Here is a 21,123-nt window from a genome sequence, read left to right as displayed (position 1 = left end):
AGAAATCCCGTCCCTAAATATCATTGATTTCCTTCCTAGCGTGCCTTTTCCACTTAGTCGCCCCTCATGTCGCGATTCAGGAACACCAATCGACTTAAGGTCAGGAATAAAGTCAACACAAAACTCAATGACCTCCTCTGTTCCATAGCCCTTGGAGATGCTTCCTTCTGGCCTAGCACGGTTATGAACATATTTCTTTAAGACCCCCATGAACCTCTCGAAGGGGAACATATTGTGTAGAAATACAGGACCGATGATGGCAATCTCTTCGACAAGGTGAACCAGGAGATGCGTCATAATATTGAAGAAAGATGGTGGAAACACCAACTCAAAACTAACAAGACATTGCATCACATCCTTCTGTAACCTTGGAAGACTAGCTGGATCGATTACCTTCTGAGATATTGCATTGAGGAATGCACATAGCTTCACAATGGGTATTCGAACATTTTCCGGCAGAAGCCCCCTCAATGCAACCGGAAGCAACTGCGTCATAATAATGTGGCAGTCATGCGACTTCAGGTTTTGGAATTTTTTCTCTGCCATATTTATAATTTCCTTTATATTTGATGAGAATCCAGACGGCACTTTGATACTGTAAAGGACTTCAAAAAAGATTTCCTTCTCTGCTTTGGTAAGAGCGTAGCTGGCAGGACTTAAGCGACTCCCTGTATCCGTCTTGTAATTCTGTTCTTGCTTGTTTTTTGGGACTTTCATACGATACTGGTCCTCCCGTGCTTCTGGTGTATCTTTTGTCTTCCCATACACGCCTAAGAAGCCTAGCAGGTTCACGCAAAGATTCTTCATCACGTGCATCACGTCGATTGAAGAGCGGACCTCTAGGACTTTCCAATAGGGTAGATCCCAAAATATAGATTTTTTCTTCCACATGGGTGCGTGTCCGGTAACGACGTCATTCGGAACAGATTGACCGCCAGGACCCTTTCCAAAGATTACTTTTATGTCCTTGACCATATCAAGTAAAGCATCACCAGTACGGAGTTCAGGCTTCTCCCGGTGATCTGCCTCACCTCCGAAATGATTGCCTTTCTTTCTGACGGGGTCCCTTTTTGGAAGAAATCGACGATGCCCCAAGTACACAACCTTCTTACATTTATTCAAATATGCACCTTCGGTCTCATCTAAACAGTGCGTGCATGCATTGTATCCCTTGTTTGTCTGTCCTGAAAGGTTACTAAGAGCAGGCCAATCATTGATGGTCACGAAAAGCAACGCTCGTAGGTTAAATGACTCATGTTTGTACTCATCCCATGCATGTACACCTGGTTTGCTCCACAACTATAAGAGTTCTTCAAATAATGGCCGTAGGTACACATCAATGTCGTTGCCGGGTTGCTTTGGGCCTTGGATGAGCACTGGCATCATAATGAACTTCCGCTTCATGCACAACCAAGGCGGAAGGTTATAGATACATAGAGTTACAGGCCAGGTGCTATGACTGCAGCTCTGCTCCCCAAAAGGATTCATTCCATCTGTACTTAGACCAAACCTCAAGTTCCTCGCGTCATCTGCAAAGTCCGGGAACTCTCTATCGATTGTCCTCCACTGCGACCCATCAGCGGGGTGTCTTAGCATCTCGTCTTTCTTACGGTCTTCTTTGTGCCATCGCAACAACCTGGCATGCTCTTTATTTCTGAACAGACGTTTCAACCGTGGTATTATAGGAGCATACCACATAACCTTGGCAGGAACCCTCTTCCTGGGGGCTCGCCCTCAACATCACCAGGGTCATCTCGCCTGATCTTATACCGCAGTGCAGTGCATACCGGGCATTTTTCCAAATTTTCGTACTCAGCGCGGTAGAGGATGCAGTCGTTAATGCATGCATGTATCTTCAGCACCTCTAATCCTAGAGGGCAGAGAACCTTCTTTGCTTCGTACGTACTGTCAGGCAATTCGTTATCCTTTGGAAACCCTCTCTTCATTATTTTCAGTAACTTCTCAAATGGCTTGTCACATATACCAGCCTCTGCCTTCCATTGCAGCAACTCCAGTGTGGCACCGAGCTTTGTGTTGCCATCTTCACAATTTGGGTATATTTTTTTTTGTGATCATCTAACATGCCCTTTAACTTTCGCTTCTCGTTTTCAGTTTCTGCTTCTCTGTGTGCATCAGCGATGGCCCGACGAAGATCATCATCAACGGGCTCATCTGATGCCTCTTCATCTTCACCTCCTCCTGCCTCTTCATCTTCATCATGCCCCATTGCAGTATCACCGTAGTTAGGGTACATATCATCATCCTCTTCTTCTTCTTCGTTGTCTTCCATCATAACTCCTCTTTCTCCATGCTTGGTCTAACAATTATAGCTGGGCATGAAACCTTTCCAAAGCAGGTGGGAGTGAATGACTTGCCAGTCAGGGTATTGCGTTAAGTTTCGGCAACTAACACATGGACAACATATAAAACCATCCGCCTGTGGGTTTTCCGTAGCCACACGGATAAAATAATCCAAGCCCGAAGTAAACTCAGGTAGACGTCGGTCAACGTACATCCAGTGCCGCCGGTTCATCTACATCAAATAATTAAGTTTATCAAAAAACTATTACAAAACATCATAATATATATAAATAGTGGAAATTAGCACCGTACAAATCAAAGGGTAAAGTTGCTTAACCTTGATCGAGGAGGAAAGAAAGAGGAGAAAACTTAAGTGTCGCTCCGGCACCTCATATCATTTTTGTTTTGTGTAAAATCAAGCGGCATCATTCTCTCAGACATTTCATCGAGCACCTCATGTGCATGGTAAAGAAAAGCAAGCAAGCACTCAACACATACACCTTCCTTCAAGAAAAATGATGTGAGTGAGCTGCTGGTTGGGGGTGAGCTGAATATATAGCAAAAGGAGCTTTTTGCACCGGTTCGTGTTACGAACCGGTGCTAATGAGCTATCTTTAGTACCGGTTCGTAACAGGTTCCGCGGCTGCCACGTGTCTGGCGATGAACCTTTAGCACCGGTTCGTGTTCTAAAGATACGGCACGAACCGGTGCAAATGCTCCTGCGGGTCCCCTGGACGTCCAGACAGCACGAACCGGTGCAAATGACCCCCTTTAGCACCGGTTCGTGCCAAATCCGGTGCAAAAGCTCTTTGGAGAAAAAAAAACCAAAGCCCTTGTTTCTACTAGTGCATGCATGTATTCTACACGCAATGTATTCTACAGAAAGCAGGCCGAATCCATTTTTTTTCTTCATTTCATTCTCTATATCGAAAAACAAGTGAGTGGCCGAACTAAATAAATACAAGACGTGGTGTTACGTACCCAAGGACATATTTCACGCAGCGATATATACAACGCAAGACTAAGCATTTTGGACGCGACCCACGGTGCAATTTATTCAAGAAATTAAAAGGGAAATGTACAGAAGGGAAGTTTACAGAAGGACACAGAATTGTGCACTATATATCAAGAGCTCGTAACTAACTTGAAGCATCGTAATCGTCATCCAGCGCCTACGGATATTTGCCATAACCACCGCCAGTATTGGGAGGGCCGGTTGTGTACTGAAGAAGGGCTCTGGCGGCAAGCGCGTCCTGCACGAGGAACGCGAGCGAGGCGAGCATCACGCACACGAACACGCTAAAGGTTCTGGAGGAGAAAGCCATGGCTGTCGATCGGGAGAGTTCGGGATATGGATGCATCTGTTGTAATGCCTACAGTGGCGTACTCCACTTATATAAGCGTGCTGGTGAATTGGTCAGTGGCCCGTGCGAGGACCGGTCAGACCGACACACTTGAAAAGTAGCGGTGGTGGAACTTATCAATACAATTTACGCCAAAACTGAACTGTCCAAGCTCTCGTAGTCAATATTTCGGTGAAAGTCAATGAGAGACCGGTTCGGCTGTGCACTCCAATCTTTTTCTTTGACAATTTGGGAGCAGGCAGGCTCCGTTGTAGCCAGCTGCCCCTGACATTTTCTAGCACTTACCAAGATTCCAACAGTACATCTCCTGGGAAGTCGTTACCTATACGTACGGCCATCCATTACTAGTACTCATGAAATGGTTAAAGACTAGTTGTTGGCTTCAATCTTGGTAAGAGGTTGGTTAAAGACTTGGCCGTACTGAGACACCGTGGCTTTTTGGTTGCTTGTGAATGCATGCAATCTCCGTGATCTTTTCCTCGCCTTGCATCTCATCGGCCGTTTGGTATTCATGATCTTGAGGTTAAGAATATAGCTCTTCTAGGTAGATGTCTTTTTAAGCTTCTTACCAAAGATGGAGTATGTCACACTCTTCTCAAACGAAAATACATAGGATCACACATATATGCATTTTAAACATAAGGCTCGAAAAGAGTCCGGCTTTAAATTAATAAAGAACCAACGGCAGCATTCAAACAGACACAAACAAGTTGAGATGGAGGGCAGCTCCACCCAACCACAAGAAAAAACAAGAGTACAACACGATACAAATCTCGGCACAGTACAACACATGGAGAGGCGATGCCCCAATGCCACAGCCTACAACCTATTGACAATGAACACCACACTGCCCAGACAAGAGGAGCACTAGTCACTGTCCCTGATAGAAGCATGAAGAGCTCGAGTCTTGCCAGTCACCAGCTCCACCGCCTCCCGATCCTCTCTCCTAGCTAGAAGCTTCCATACCTGCAGATATGGTGAATTTGTTCCTAAGATTCCACAGCGTCCAGAGTAGGGCGGCACACGCCAGCCAGAGAAATCTCCGAGTTTGGCCAACGTGGACACGCATAAACCGAAAAATGTCGGCAAAGCACGAGGGGTTCCATGAGCAATCTAACAGATCTCTGACTGCGCTCCACATGAAACGCACCAGCGGGCAATTACAGAAGATGTGATTATTGTCTTTCACCTCCCTACATAGGGCCCCTGCGCTTCCGGATGTTTTCATTAGATGGGAGTCTACGTTTAGAAAGCTGCCACAGAAAGATTCGGACTTTGAGAGGAGCCTTGATCTCCCACGCTATCCCAAAAGTGTTTGTGGGGAATGCCTTGGCATAGGCTCTTGTACAAAGACCGCACAGAGAACTTCCCGTTCGGCTCCAAGGACCAGGAGATCAAATTCTGCGTCTCCGACAGGTGGACGACATCCACCAGGCGGGAGAGGCTGTTCCATTCCACATACTCCCCAAAGCTGAGTTCGCGGCGGAACGTGATTCTACACATATTATCCCGGAAGAGCCTGGCGCAACTATGGCCAGTGGCTCCGTCGCGATGGAAAACAGCCCAGGGAACCGGTCCTTGAGAGGTCCCCTCTCAAGCCACTAATCCACCCAAAATCAAGTGGCACGGCCGTTGTGCATAGCATGTCTAGCCCCCATGCTGAAGACATGCTTGATTTTCTGAATAGCGTTACAGAATTGGGACCCGGGTATGTGCTTATCTACGAGGAGATCTTTGTCCACCAGATACTTGGCCCTGAGAATATCCACCCAGAGACCCTGCTCCCCAGCATAGAGCCTCCAGATCCACTTGGACAAGAGACAAATATTCATAATCCTCGTGTCTACAATACCTAGTCCCCCAGACATTTAGGCTTGCATATCGCAGACCATCTCACCCAATGGTACTTGCGTTTCGTCTCGTTTGCTTCCCAGTAAAAACGGGATCTGGCCTTGTCCAACAACCCATGTGCGCCCTCCCCAAGAGGCTAACCGCCATCGCATGTAGTGTCAGGTTCGACATGCAAGCATTGATGAGAGTTAGCCTAGCAGCCGAAGACATCGGTTTGCCATCCAGGGATCCACCCGTTTGGCTACCTTGCTAGTCAGTGGACCCCAATCCAAGGCTAGAAGGCCGCAGTCACTTACCGGAAAACCCAGATAGGTAAGGGAAGGTGTCTCTTTTGCAGTTGAGCATGTTGGCAATCCTGACCCCCTCAGCTACATCGCCACCCACCACCATCACCTCACTCTTATGGAAGTTAATCCTGAGGCCAAACATATTCTCGAAGCAGAGAAGTATGTATCTGAGGTTGCCGATGGCAAGATCATCTGTCTGGAACATGATAATGGTATCGTCCGCACAATGCAGGTGAGATACCCCCCCCCCCCCCCCCATATCAAGTGTGGGATCAACCCGACAATGTGACCCGCCTCTCTGTCTTTGTCAAGGATAGAAGCAAGGGGTTCCACCACAAAGTCAAAGAGGAGAGGTGACAACGCCCCCCCCCCCCCCCCCGACACACCCCGCGTCCATTGCGAAAGAAGTTCCCCACTTCCCCGTTTATCGTGATAGCCGTCTGGCCCACCGAGACCAGGCCTAAAGCTCTGTGAACCCACCCTGGTTCAAAACCTTTGCCTAGAAGGACTTCCCGCAAGAAAGCCCAATTCACCCGATCATACGCCTTCTCAAAGTCTTCTCAAAGTCCAGTTTTAAGAAAACTCCCCTAAGTTTCTTGGCCTTGGTCTCATGAATAATCTCCTGCACAGCCAGGACCCCTTCATGGATGTGTCGTCCCCGGATAAACGCCGATTCGGTCAAGCTAATCGTCCTATGGGAAATCGTTGGTAACCTAATCGCATACGTTTTGGCAACAAACTTGAAGACCAAGTTTATAAACGCAATAGGCCTAAACTGTCTAATATCATCCGCCCCAGGGACCTTGGGAATGACCGAGAGAACTTCCATATTGAGCATGGCAATGTCTACTCTCCCCAGAGCAAAACCATTAGCGATTGCCAAAATGAGAGGCTTTGCCAAATGAAAGAACGCTTTGAAGAAGAACACATATGTATTTAATGGAAACCTGGTACTCGCATTCTTAGACCAGCCCAATGGCAACAATAAATATATTTTTCCATATGGATCTTTCATATAATAAAGGATGCCTCTGAAATTAGGTTCTTGGGGGTAATGTTATTCTCCGAGAAGAATATCAACCTCCATACAATATAGTTCATCACAAGAACCACTACTAGGAAAAGGATTACCGCCGGCACACCAAAAAGGGCTATCCCCGGCGGTTTGCAAACCGCCGGCGGTAGTATCGCCGGTGGTAAATAGCTACCGCCGGCCGTTTGCAAACCGCCGGCGGTAACCTAGTTTAGCGCCAGCGGTTTTGATCAAAACACTGGGGATAACTTTTTTCACAAATAAAAAAAAGGCACGGACGGTGGCGACGGTCGGCCACCGCGTCCCATCGGTGCCCCATGGCCGTCTTGGTGAGCGCCAGCTGCTCGAGCACGGCCGCGCCTACGGTGGCCGCATCGGCACCCCTGCCCAGCAAGGAATCGACGATCTCCGCTGCAGCTTCGAGGGAGTCCTGCAGGGGGCGAGCAGGCCCTTGCACAACGTCATTGAGGAGGCCGAGGCGGCAGGCCGCGGCGCCGGTGAGGCGGAGGTCGCGCGCGACAGGGAGCGACCAGCCGCCGTGGGACTCCTCCAGGGGCGAGCGCCTTGAGGGCGAGGTCGAGGGCCTCCTGGTGGTCGCCTGAGGCCTCCTTGCGCTCGGCGGCCTCGAGGGAGGCGAGGGCGGTGGGCTGCGCTGTCGGCGCCGCGTCGTGAGTAGGTGGCGGCGAGGAGATAGAGGAGATAGAGGAAGAACTCGCGCGAGAGATCGATGACTAGTAGCTGCCTTCACGCGTGTGCAGAGATCGATGGCTAGTAGCTGCCTTCACGTGTGAGCAGAGCACCTTCACGTGTGTGTGCAGAGATCGTGTGGTTGTAGGTTTTGGACATAGCTAGAGCTAGGTTCTAGGTTGTGTTTCTTTTGGTCAGAGCTGGGCCGTTGGATGGTTAGATATAGATGGTTGAGATGAAGTACGATGGGGTGATCCGTGTGCGGCTAGTGTATATCATGTCAGCTATCCACGCGCATCAAATACCCTCGGCGGTTTGGGTTTGAACCGCCCGCGGTAACTGCTGTTATCCCCGGTGGTTTGTGTTTGAAACGCCGGCGATAATTTTAGCTCAGCCAGAGGGTCCGCGGCCCATTTTATCCCCGACGGCCAAATTTCTGCGCCGCCGGCGCTAATGGGATTACCCCTGGCAGTTCTGGGCCAAACCGCCGGCGGTAAATGTTGCTCTGCCCATTTGGGATTACCCCCGGCGAAAAAAATTATAAACTGCCGGCGGTAAGCTGTGCGGCTATAAGCCTTTTCCTAGTAGTGAACGATACAATTGGTAAGGTGTTGAGGTCCTCTACACCAAATGTGACTTTCAAAAGAGATCTATTTAGTCCTAAGCTTGCTTCATGGATTGTTTCGCTGCAGTATTTGTCTTTGGAACAATTGACACAAGGATCTTTTCTATGAGCTTCATGTATAGAGACTTAATTCAACTTGAGGTACCGTTGATAATAATGAAAAAATCTAGAAATGGAGATTGCTCTGAATACTTAGTTTTTTTTGCATGGTATCATGCATTGTAGGGGAGGTATACCTACCAAAGATAACTTTATATAACGCAATTGGCATGGAAGTATAAACACGTGTGTATTCTATCATCACGACAAGACTATTAACACTTATTCTTCTAGTGTCAATTTGCTATTAAGTATGTTCTACCTTCTATCCTCCACGTACCATTACTAATATATTTGGAAATTAGCTAAACAGTGTGGATCATAGGTTTATAATAATTCTTAAGGTGCGAGATCTTGCTTATGTAGAAATGACAAGGTTCTTAAAGATAATATATATTCTCTCGTGCAGGTTATCTATCGGTGAATAGCTTTGCTTCGTTCATGGTCGTTTGTACAATGTGGGAATAATCACGACATGTTTATGTGAGCGATATTTTTGTTCAACATGGATGGCAGCGCAATCTTCGGATTGACCCCAACACTTTAGGCTTTGTGCAGTTTCTATACAGGTTACTTGTATTGCGCCATCCTTTTTTATTTTCTATTGGACTGGAGCGGATGTGTGCTTTTTTTTTGTTATGAGAGGCACTGTGTAATGCTTAAACTTTTAAGTAATAAAAAGATCTTTATCGAAAAAAAAACTAGACTGCCCAAGTGGAGGGAGACGATGTCATGCATAGTGGAATTGACCATCGACGAAACCAAGAATAGAATAATAGAGAAATTCGCTCTTTGAGTCCAACAACGTGTGAAAGTCTAGCTCATGCTCGTGAATATATATTCAAGAATATTGGTGCTTTGCCAATTAACATAGAAATGTCTATTCTAGAATATCCCTTTAATTTAATTTTGAACTTATTGCCTTTCTGCAACAAATAGTACGATGGCTTTTCTTTTGATGAAAGCCCATGATTCATTCTCAATGGTTCGATTCAATAACGTATGTGTCATGCACTGTTCCCTTTCAGGAAGCGTTGTTGTGGTTGTTGTTGTTGGAGGCTTTAGGTTGTCATAATCAGTGGTTGCTATTGTTTCACAGTTTTGTTCGTGGTCTAAATTTTTTTGTGTGCATCTTAATTTCTTGACTAGCTCTTGAAGCACATGACAAGTGTAATTGTTGTCTCTTCAGTTTTAGGAAAAATATAGGAACACATATCAGCATGCGTAATACCAAAAGCATATGATGTAAAATTGTAGTACACCGTTTTATATTGATTCTAATACCATCAATTTTATCTGTAGATGTTAATATCTTTGCTAAATATTTATTCAAACTTTACAATGTTTAAGTTGAGTTATATCTAAATACAGAACATGACTGAAGTAACTAAAAACAGAGAGGAAGTAAATGTTAGACGTCGTGGTACCCAAAGACTTGTACAGTTCAGGCAGCGCCTCAACTCAAAACTTACAACTTGGACACGACCCTACAAATTCTAGACTCTGTTCACGCACATCTCCATGGTGTTTATTCGGAAAAGCGAAACTTATAGAACGGCATACAGTTGTGCGCCATATATGAACGGCGAGTGGATGATGGGCGACAAACTTATTTATCCATGGGCGCCGCTCATATATAATATACTTGATCGAAGCATCGTAACTGAATCCTGCGCCTAAGGTCTGTTCGTTCTTGGTCCAGGAAAGGAAGGATAGGGAGTGAAAGGAGCGCCGGTGGAGACTGCATGCACACCAACAAAGCAGTGTGTAAGTACATATATATATAGCTCATCAGATGGACCTGCCAGTTTCTAACCGGAACTGGGAGATCCTCCAAGGTTTATTCTCTTTCTTTACGAACAGGACGGCAATGAAGCTAATGGAAAAAATAAGAGAGTTGTTCATACCTTGAAGAAGGGCTCTGGCGGCGAACGCGTCCCGCGTGGCGAACGCGAGCAAGACCAGGATCACGCACAGGAGCACGGCCAAGCTTCTCGAGGAGAAAGCCATGGATTTAGATCAGGATATGCGTGTGTTCTTCTGTGGTTGACTGGTTTGGGGTGAATGCGTGCGTGTGTGTTCTTGTGTCGTTAGGCATACTCCATTTATATACGCGTGCTGGTCCGTAGCTCGTGCTGAGACCTAGTCAGAACGAAAGTAGTACTCCAAAACTGTGCAAGCAGTTGTGGCCAATATTTTCCAGCAAAAAGTCAGACTCGAATCATGTTGTTTGACAATGGGGAGCAGGCAGCCATTTTCTAGCACGTACCAAGAATACGTTTATGAAGAAGTCAATTAGTCTGACTTTCAATCAATTATTCCATCCGATGCATATATAGTAAGTGTCAGCTGCATCTGCAAGCAGGATTAGATACAACAAGGTAACGAAAAGAACATGGAGATTGCATACATTTACAAGCAAACAACACGTAAGGAAAGCCGCGCGCGGTGCCTGAGAACGACCAAGTCTTTAACCACCACTTGACCAGATTGAAACCAACAGTGGGAGTGGCAAGCAACCCGTCGAAAATATTAGACCTTGAGCTCGTCTGCTTCAAACAAGGATTGGCCTGGTTGACGCGCGGACCATCTATCTAACACCGAATAGGATACGTGTGGCCTTCGTCGTGACTCACACGACTGCGCGAGCCAACACCCACACCATGCCGTGAGCAACACCACTGCCTTTCACAATATCTTACCAGAAGGTTCACACTCCCCTCCTCATTTCCCCTTCCCAACCGTATAGGCTACAGAAGACAAAAGCTCCGCCCAATTAGAAATTGTTTAAACTGCCGAAAGGAGTATAATTAATCTGGACTAAACGCTAACTAAACTAAGCAAAAAGCCCCCTCCAACAGATCAACAAAGTGATTAAGGCTTGTACTTTTATAGATCCTAAGTTTTAAAACAGTGTAAATCTCCGAAGGGATATCGTGATATCATTTAATCTTAGGCATCCTATCGCCACACCGCCAACCTGAAAGTGCATGTAACCCACATGTGTGGTTTTGGTAATTAATGACAATCACTATGGACTAATATTTGTATTTACTTATATTTGTAAGAGTTATCCATACGCAATGCTTGAGAAATATGTTGGTTTCAAGCTTGCAATAAGAAGCAAATGAAGAAAATCAATTGCCAAGTATAAGACCAAGATGAAGTGAGCCCTCATGTGCATCTTCAAGACATCAACATAATGAAGAAAGAAAAAATGAGGCGCGAGTTCAAGATAAGCCATCTCGATGAGATCATAAGCTTGAAACTTGCCATCCATTTAGTGATCATTGATATTTGAGATGCCTCAAACAAGCTCTCCCATAATGGAGTATGGGGAGCAATATGCGAGACTTTATTAAGCAAAAAAAAAAACACAATCAAGAAAAGGTGTTCCATCTTGTTGCGTTCAAGATTATCATCATCTAGCTCAAGTGGAATGCGAAATGTTAAGGCTTGTTCTTGATGAGGTTTCTTTCTTACTGGTCTCTTGGTTTAGTTGGGAAACCGGTTTATAGGAGAGTGGCCATTCTATTAAGAGGGCTCTCGAGTGAGTAACTCGATCGTATCGTTCAGATATAGCTCAGACCTTTTCATTCTTATATCATCTTTCTTGGTTGTTATTTGGATCTTATCTATGTGGTATTTTTGAGCTTGTGGTTATTTTTATGAAAATGTCTAGTTCATCGAAAACGGATTCCGCATGAATCTCTTGTTACGTTTTCGATATTGGGGTATTTCTCGATTTTTCATATCGAGAGGTTTCACTATAAAATTCATAGAAAAAACTCCCCCGTTTGTTTTTGTGGGGTTAGATCTTGTTGTCCTCTTTGCAACAAAATTTATTTCATCTCAATTAAAGTTTTCAAACTCCTAGATACTGCGATTTTATGTTTGCATTTGGTTAAAAGAAACGAAAAGAAGAAAAGGGCTAGCTTTGGCTGCTATGTGCAGGCCAGCAGTTCCGCCCTTGATGGGCCGGCACTATCGCCTGGCCCATGCCGGCGCTGCCGGGCTGAGCCGTGCATCACAACTAGGCTGGACCGCGCGGCACTGCCGGGTCAGCCCAGCTTTTCTTACCAGTTTTTTAACAATTTTCAAATCTTGAATTTCAACTTTTTCGATTTTTTAAATCCGAACATTTTTTCGAATTTTGACCAGTTTTAATTTTGAACATTTTTCAACTCAAAACAATTTTTGGATTTGAATATTTTTTAATTTGAACATTTTTAGATTCAAATATTTATAAAGTTCACACTTTTTTTGATTTGAACATTTTAAAATACGAACATTTTTAGATTTTAACAATTTTTAAATTCAAACATTTTTTAGATTTGAACATTTTTAAATCCTAACTTTTTCCAAATATGAACTTTTTCAGATTTATTATTTTGCAAAAATCAAACTGTAACAAAAAAAAACGATACCTTTATTAGGCCGCATTACAAACGGCCAAGGCAGGATGCCTTGAGCGGAGCCGCAATCGCTCCCGCTAGAAGCGCTGTATAGGAGCTCCCGTTCACACACCAAAGCTCGCTTCATTTGGGCGAATCCTATTCGCCGCTCATTGCGGTAGCGATTCGCTCCTGTCTGAGCGGTCGGGTGGGGTGGGCTGGCCCATTAACATGACTGGACCATTCGGTTTGCTGGTTTTTGCCGAATTTACTGGTTCTTTGTGTCTGGCTATTTTCTGTGGTTTTTTTGTTATCCTTTTTTTGCTTTTGTTTCTTCCGGTTTTTCTGAACTTTTTGAAAATCCGAACTTTTCAAATTTGAATTTTTTAAGTTTGAATTTTTTTATTATTTGAACATTTTATAGTCCGAACTTTTTTCAAGTTTGAATTTTTTATTTTTGAACAATTTTCATATTTGAATATTTTTTAGAGTTAATTTTTTTTCAAATTTGAACATTTTTTATATTTGAAAAATTTTCAAATATGAAAAAAACTAAATATATTTTTCAGAAAATAATATTTAAACATTTTTTAGATTAAAACATTTTCAAATTTAAATAGATTTGGAGTTTTACAAATTTGAATATTTTTTAATCTAAATATAAAAGAAGAAAAAAAGAGAGAAGACGTACCTGTTATTGGGTTGCTGCCGGTTCGGCCCATGAAGCGATGCTACAGGCGGAGCGTCGCTCGCTCCCGCAAAGAGCGGGATATAGGTGCCCCCGCGCCCGCCGCTCACTCGCCTGCACGCCTCGCACTTGCATCGCTAGCCCCGCTCGCCGCTTCTCTCGCTTGCGCCACGTGCCGCGCGCCTTCCGTTTCTTTCCCATTTTGGCCGCTCGCGTGGTTTGGCTAGTAGCTAGTACCGCACGTCCCTAAGACGGTATTGTCGGCCCAATCCAGATTTTGGCAATCAACGGCCAGAAGTTTAGGAGCCCCTATTTATAGAATGTTTGTCTCTCTTTGACTTAGTGGTCGTAGTGGTGTTCTTGGGGCCTCCAATTAAGTTGTGAAGATTCATCAAACTTTGTGAGACTATTGTGGCAAATTTCCTGCAAAGCTACAATTAAGTTGTGGGGGTTGTCCCAAGCTTTGTGCAGGTTCGGTGACCACCCTTAAGGTTCCATGGTGGATCGAAAACTTCCCTTTTCGTGAGAAGGCTCGAGGAGAATACAATGAGGCCTTAGTGGCGTTTGGGGTGTCATGTACCTCCACACGGCTCCAACGGAGAGTAGCACTCGTAAAAGTGTGAACTTTGGAATACATTACCGTGTCCGTGTCACCTTGATAATTCTTATATCCAAGCTCTTTTCTTATGCATTTTACTTTATCATAGCCTTCGTTCTTGAAGTTATATATATCTTGATATCACATAGTTGTTTGTCTTTTTAGCGTAAGTTGTTGGTGCACATAGGTGAACCCTATTTATATAGGTTTTAGGCTTGACAAAGTAAATGCTAGTTTTATTCCGAATTTGTTAAGCACATATCGTAAAAGTTTTTAAACCGCCTATTCACCCCCTCCTTGAGGTGGCATCCGTGTCCTTTCATGCCATCATTGCCAAACCCATCCCCATCTCCGGATCTTCCCGCCACCTCGCCCCTCCGCCCATCCCTATTGCCATTTGTTTAAATCCTAAAAAAATTGTGCAAATGGATAACTAGTTTTTGGGTATCGGATCTGGCGGCCACCGTTTGGAGGAGCAAAAGTTTGCTCCGCCGTTCGCTCCTCTAAATTTTATAGGATTGGTTAGAGATGCCCTCAAATCTGTAGCTGAAAGACAGAAACAGAAACAGATGGGATGCAATCACAAATAGGATTATCCCCTCATGTTCTTGGGCCGGCGTAGCTTCTTGTTCTGGTTCGTGGCACGCAGATCCCGACATGGCCGCGGCATATCCGGGACGCCCTTTGGAAGAGGCGCAGCTAGCAGCCAGCAGGCCATGCTGGCGTGCGTGCAGGAAAGCATGAGATGATGGGTTTGCACGCGAGCTACCTATGCTTGCTTGTGCCTGGATCGTGCCTGCGTGTTACTGTTGCTGGCTTCCGTGCGCTGCTTGATCTGTTAGCCAGCTGATCGAGGCGTGCACAACGTGAACATGGCGGGCTCCTTGGCTACGGCATCCACCACGCTGCCGCTACCGCCGACCATCATGACGAACACCTCCATCAGGATCAGCGCCATGGTCTTCACATGGTGATCATGACTACCTCAAGTTGTCAGCCACCTGCGCACACCTCCGCTATGGCCCAGCGTTGCTCCCAGCCCACCGCCTGCCCCTCCGCGGAGCACAGCAAGGGTGTGGTGGGTGTGGTGCTCGTCGCGCTGCACGAGATCCCGGACTGACACATAACGGCAAGGGTCGTGCCCGAGGAGATCGAGTTTCAAGTTTTATACTTCTACCGTTCGCTAGTACTTCCTCTTGTCCTATTTAATTAACTCAGATTATTACAAAATTGTACTAAATTCGAGTCAATTAAACGGGATGGAAGGGGGTGGTACTGAGTGGTTATCTTCTTGTTCTGTTCCGGTAGGTTCCTGCCGCGCCATCGATCCCATGTGATGTCCCCTACTATTCCTGGCGACGGCCGCCGGCATGGCTCCCCGGAGGGAGACAGGGCAACATCTGCACGGAAAAATGGGAGGGTAGCGGAGTGCCGCCAAAGCGCCTCCACCGGAGTGGAGCTGCCGTCCTCCCTGGATTTCGAGGCGAGCGGGCAAGGAATCTTGGGCCGCGCGGATGGCGGCAGAAAACAGCGGAGGCGGGGACGATCACCGATATAAATAATCTCCAGGAATTTTTCTGTAAAAACTCTAGCTCGCAGCCGGTCCCACATTTTAGCATCCATAAATATCAATTCCCTTAATACAATGACCAAAACGATGTCGTGGTACCCAAAGATTAATACAGATCATGCATCGCCTCAACTCAAGACTTAACAACTTGGACACGACCCACATCGCAAGCGCGCGGGCGCAGACACACACACCGCTAGCTCCATGTCGTTTATTCGGAAAAGGGAAACTTATAGAGCGGTATACAGTTGTGTGCCATATATCAACGGCGAGTGGATGCTGGGCGACAAACATATTTATCCATGGGCGCCGTACTTCTTATATATAATTGATCGAAGCATCGTAGCTGGATCCTGCGACTATGGTTTGTGCTTTTTTGGAAAAGGCACGGCAGGATAGCCACCGCCGGTATAAGGAGGGCCAGTTGAGTAACCTGCATGCACACAAGCGTTTATAACTCATCATTTCCAAACGGAACTAGAACATCCTCCAAGTTTGCTTCTCTTTTTTTCCGAACATGCAGCAGATTATCAATGAAGCCAAAGGAAAAAATGAGAGAGAGTTGTTGATATATATGTACCGTAGGTTTGAGCGAGGGCTCTGGCGGCAACGGCGTCGTGCGCTACGAACGCGAGCGAGGCGAGGATCACGAACACGAACACGGCCAAGGTTCTGGAGGAGAAAGCCATGGTGGTCGACCGGGATGAGTCTGTTCTTCTGTGGTTAGGCGTACTCCATTTATATAGGCGCGCTGGTCTGTGGACCGTGCGTAGACCGGTCAGATTAAAACGCCGTAAAGTAGCACTCCAAAACTGAGCAAGCTGTGGCGGCCAGAATTTTCCAGCAAAAGTCAGCCTCCAAAACCGTTTCGGTCATGCGCTCTCATTATTTTCTTTGACCATTAGGACATGGTCCGACGCAAACAAAGTAATGTTTGTGTCTTGATGGCCGAAAAATGGGTCTACACCTCAACTCAGCAGTCCAACGCAAACTGATCGGGCTATCCGCGGAAATGCGGTCTAAAAAATTTGCGCCGGGAATGGGTCAATTGCTCGGTATGATCCAGACCAAGCTGAATGATGTCTCTTCCGCTTCGTAGTCGCCCCTAGGGGGAGCGAGGAAGATCTCGCAGAGACGGTGAAGTTTTATCCAGAGTGGTGGCTGCTCCACCATGGCAGCTAAGTGGACAGGGATTGGGGATAGGGTGTATCGTCGGTGCAAGGGCCAAGGGACACACACCACCAGCTCCGGAAAGACCGACTATGTATCTATCATGGTGCACTTATCTCTAGTTCAATTGCTTACTCTGTGGTCAAACTTTTCGGTTGGTTACCCATCCTCAAACTTTCCGGTTGGTATACATTTTTTCCGTAGCGGGAAAGTCTGTGGCACTAACATTCGTCCTCGGCAACTCCATCGTCTGACCCGTCGGCAATGTGCTCAGGAAATGGGGTGAGGCCTTGTCTGAGGCGGCCTCAAGGAAGCAACACCTACAATTTTGGGTGGTGGTGGGGGGGAGGGGGGGTGGGGGTGGGGGGCGTGGTGGATTACCTCCTTTGGCCTACACTCGCGCGGACGGAGTCGTGCTGTCGACGTGTGTCTGCTTCAGCACGGGAGGAGTTCGGCGTCGGATGTAAGGCCACTGGAGCGTGGGAGTTGGGAAATTGATGGCATCCTTTCCTTGGCCAGCCCGTGTGCGTACATAGTCTAGACTCTATTGCGGCGGCCTCACGAATGATTTGGGAGGAGGGGCATGCCGGCGATCTTTGCTGGGAGCGAGCGTAGACGTTGTATGTCGTGGCCATTGGCAAAGTTGCGCCACCCCTTGGAGACACGTCAGTACACGGTGAGGCTCTGCGGCGGGAGGCGGCCGAGCACGTCGTCCGACAGCGTGTCCATCGTTGGCGCCTAGGATTTGGTGGCCTCCCTCCTTCGACCTACATGCGCGCGGATGCAGGCACGCGACAGGGGTGAGGTGTTGAGGTATCCGAGTTTACCGTACGGGACAAATGCCGTCCCTATATATACGCATCTGGTATGCTTGTATTTGAATCCAAGAAATGGCAATAATTTTTTGTTCATGTGTAACTCAAATCTCATAACTTCTTTTGTGTTTTCAAATTTTGCAGAAAATGCAAAGATACATTTAGATGGGTAGATTCAGTAGAAATGTTTGTCTACATGCCTATAGAGTAGCTAACCAGGGGAGAGGAAAGGATGCAAGATTTAATAATTAGTTAACAGTATAACTTGTCTACCTAGAAGTCTCCATAGCGATTTGACGCCCGGAGCCGTTAGATACATTTGTTCAACGGTCTGGATGGTCCAAAGTCTCCGAAAGGTCGTTATAGCCGGTTCTCCTTTTTTTTACCATTGGTGGTTTTTTTGGGCATATTCCCACCATAATCTAAATACGCCTTCTCTTGTACAATTTGGTCGGTTTTCCCTTCTTGCTTAATGAAATGGTAGTGTTCCAGTCGATTGCTCCAAAACAAAAAGATAACTTTGAAATCTTCAGCAATTCCACCTAGACATTCTTGCAACATATGGATGACAGAGAAAGGGTCCAAAAGAGGTACACATCGTCCGAAAGATGCAACCATGAAAAACTCCATCGGAGAAGAAGCAGCAGAATATGCAACTGGATAGAAGAATTGCCTCCAAATCTTCTGCTGAATACTCAAACCCGTGCAGAGATCCAACTTGGGGACAGGTTGTGATGTTACCTGAGGGAAGGCCAGATGACTCCGACAGATCCAAGCCTCGATCACCAACAGTGAGATGGTGATAGGGCATTTCAAGGACAGACCTGGTCGAATGATCTCATTCACCCGCAGAAAACTTGCATCAACCGCCGATCATTCTCCATCAATCAAAACCCGTCGTCTAGCCTTGGGATGAAGGTAGAGGAAGCTATCTAGAGTGCGGATCGAGGACAAGTGGCCGGAAGGAGGAGTAAACCACCAACCAACGCAATGGTTTCAGCGACCACCAGGCAGGGCTATAGATCCCAAGAAGGCGATACTGCACAAGCGCAATCATCACCCTATATGTTTTTTTTTTTTGTGATGTGTAAAACGATTTTTTACATTACCACGTCAAACAAGAGAGAGGTGCTCTTATATTAGTACCCAATGCGTAGTAGCAGGGCAGGTGGCAGATTCACAGCCTTTCCAGGATAGTCTAAAATAGGTTAGTGTCCACGCAATTAGTGAAAACAGCTGTGGAGCATGGTTTAAAAGCACTACAATTTCACGGAATTATTTTGGCAGAAAATTAAAAGTCATAACCTCAGCAAACTGGCTGCAATTCAGCTCATCCTTTTTCCTAGTATTATTCATCTTGGTTGTTTATTGTTTTGGGCTTGTATATGCTTAGCACGGTAGGTACAAACAATGAAACAATAATAAGTAGTAGGATTCAATTCGTCTGATAGGTGCTCCGGGAACGATTAGATTAATTTCCGTGTCACGGTCGACAGTTTGGTTGCATTATCACAGCCAGATCATTGTCACCCGGTCACTGTCACACGTTAGATTTAACCATCAAGGGACTTCAGTTTGCCATTAGGTGAAGGGCATCTTATTGTGCGTATGCAGGTGACCTGCAGCTCAGGGCAGATCTCTGACGAAGTTGAAATACCCAGCCAGTCGATCACACACAAATTAAAGGTCTCGATCCAAATTTGGAACGGAGAAGGAATTTACAGTCGGATTATCTGAGTAGTGGATTCAGGCAGCCCAATTAACGAGGCAAAAACCGATCAAAATTTGAGGAACAAACCCATGCTAAATGATACGGTAGGAATGCCAAAGGAATGTCAGCTGCTACTGCTAGTACATTACCCTGCTAAGTCTCAGTTCTCAGTCTGGATGTTCTTTGCAATACCAAAATAGAGTAGAGTGATACTACTACAAGCCAGCAAAAAGAAGAGATTGTGCTAGATATACTCTGTACAGTTTATATCCACGGATTGAAGAGTGATACTGATACTACTAGGTATAGGTCGATGGGAAAGGTGGATGGAAGTCGATGGTCCATGGTCCATGGAGAAGAAGATTGATTGGGGAATACGGGTGCTAGGAAGAGAAGGAGAAGAAGGAGCGCTTGGTGGGCACCCTGCCGACGGCCTTCATGAAGTTGGCCAGCTCCAGGACTCTGGCTGTCTTGGTCCCCCGCACCGCCTCCGCCGACGCCCGCTTCTCCTCCGCCTTCCGCCGCGCCCGTGCCACCTCGTTCTGCGCCTTCTCCGTCGCTTTGGCGCGCTCCTCCTCTAGCTTCCTCTGAACCCGAATTCTTTATTTCAGTCGCGTGATCGATCGTACCAAAGATCGAATGATTAAGATGGAATCGATTGATTTCACTATGTTACATACCTCGATCTTGCTGAGGTACGTGGTGGCCTTGTTGATCTGCTGGCTCTCCCACCCGTTGATCACCACCTCCTCCCGCTTGAACTTGCTGTTGATCTTGGCCACCTCCTCCGCCTGCCACGCCGCTACCTTCGCCTCCGCCTCCTCCTTCTTCACCTGCCGCACCTCCACCACCTCCTCAGACGTAGGGCAGCCGGGGTCCGCCACGGTGGCCAACGGGTTGGTCTCCCGCTCAGGCTCGTGCTCCCCGATGCGCGCCAGCTGCAGGTCGTTGCTGGAGTCCCCGGGGCCAGGGTTGCCCCCCGCGTCCACCATGGCCGTGAACTCGCGACTCATGCTGGCCATAAACTGCTCGTCCGAGTAGGAGGACAGCGAGCGCTGGCTAGCCACGTCCCAGGAGGGCTGCCGCAGCGGCGTCGGCGCCGGAGACGGGTGGATGTCCCGGAAAGTCGTCCCGTCGGCGTCCACGTCCACGTCATCCTCCGCCGGGGCCGACGGCGTCGCCAGCCGCTGAAGCCGGTCGCTCTCCGACATGGATGAGGTTAATCGGAGGTGTTGATTGATTCAGAGCACCGAGCCGATAGATAAGGGGATGGGACTTTGGTTTATGTATAGTGAACGAACGCTGAGCAGAGGGCCAGCACGCATTCAGGTAGTGTACCGTGTCTAAATGGGCATCACCATCACCATAAGTGAGCCTAGAGATAGACGCTTGGGCCATAAAAACAGTAGTACATGTGTTTTTGCCCAATTATTTTATTTCTAAGAAATATGTGCATTATTATTGCAGTGTGGTGATTTTTTTTTTCAAACGAAAGGATAACGAAAATACAACAGTATATCACACAAAAAGAAAAGGCAATGAAGAGGGGGGGGGGGCATAATGCTAACGTTCAAGAGCAGGAGATTTATATTACAACCCGGGGAACAAGCTAAGTTTTTAAAAAGCCGAGTCAAAGGGCTAGCAGCAAGCTGGAGCACAACCAGCAAAGGACCATCTAACCCAAAAGAACTAAGCAATAGAGTTTTTCTGCATATTTTTTCTTGAAACCACTTCCTGGAAGCCGGAAAAGGAAGGGGGTGTAATAACGCGGCGTTTTCATCATCTTTTTCTTCTGGTTTATTGTTCTCCAGGCGGAGGGGGCCGGTGCGATCGACGTTTCCTGAAGGCGAAGCTCCTGCTCCAGCCGTCCACAGGCGCATGAGGCCATCAGCGCCAGCCCTCATGTCAGCTGCATCTCTCTCACCGTGAA

General features: G+C 46.7%; 1 protein-coding gene and 1 long non-coding RNA gene across 2 annotated transcripts; both read right to left on the bottom strand.

Annotated features, from left to right (window-relative positions):
- Nucleotides 1-9,648: 9,648 nt before the first annotated feature.
- LOC127345964 (uncharacterized) lies at nucleotides 9,649-10,357 on the bottom strand. Its single transcript, XR_007879139.2, has 2 exons — nucleotides 10,155-10,357; nucleotides 9,649-9,988 (listed from the first exon to the last, which is right to left on the bottom strand). It is a non-coding gene; the product is annotated as an uncharacterized lncRNA (long non-coding RNA).
- An 8,947-nt stretch (nucleotides 10,358-19,304) lies between these two features.
- Nucleotides 19,305-20,501, bottom strand: LOC127345961 (remorin 4.1). The gene is made up of 2 exons (XM_051372505.2): nucleotides 19,874-20,501; nucleotides 19,305-19,780 (listed from the first exon to the last, which is right to left on the bottom strand). Exons 1-2 carry the CDS (start codon nucleotides 20,402-20,404, stop codon nucleotides 19,577-19,579), a joined length of 735 nt encoding a protein of 244 aa, XP_051228465.1. The 5' UTR covers nucleotides 20,405-20,501; the 3' UTR covers nucleotides 19,305-19,576.
- Nucleotides 20,502-21,123: the final 622 nt, after the last annotated feature.

The sequence above is a fragment of the Lolium perenne genome, chromosome 3 (genome assembly GCF_019359855.2).
Source record: "Lolium perenne isolate Kyuss_39 chromosome 3, Kyuss_2.0, whole genome shotgun sequence".
NCBI classification, from domain to species: domain Eukaryota; kingdom Viridiplantae; phylum Streptophyta; class Magnoliopsida; order Poales; family Poaceae; genus Lolium; species Lolium perenne.
This window is presented reverse-complemented; position numbering and strand designations above follow the sequence as displayed.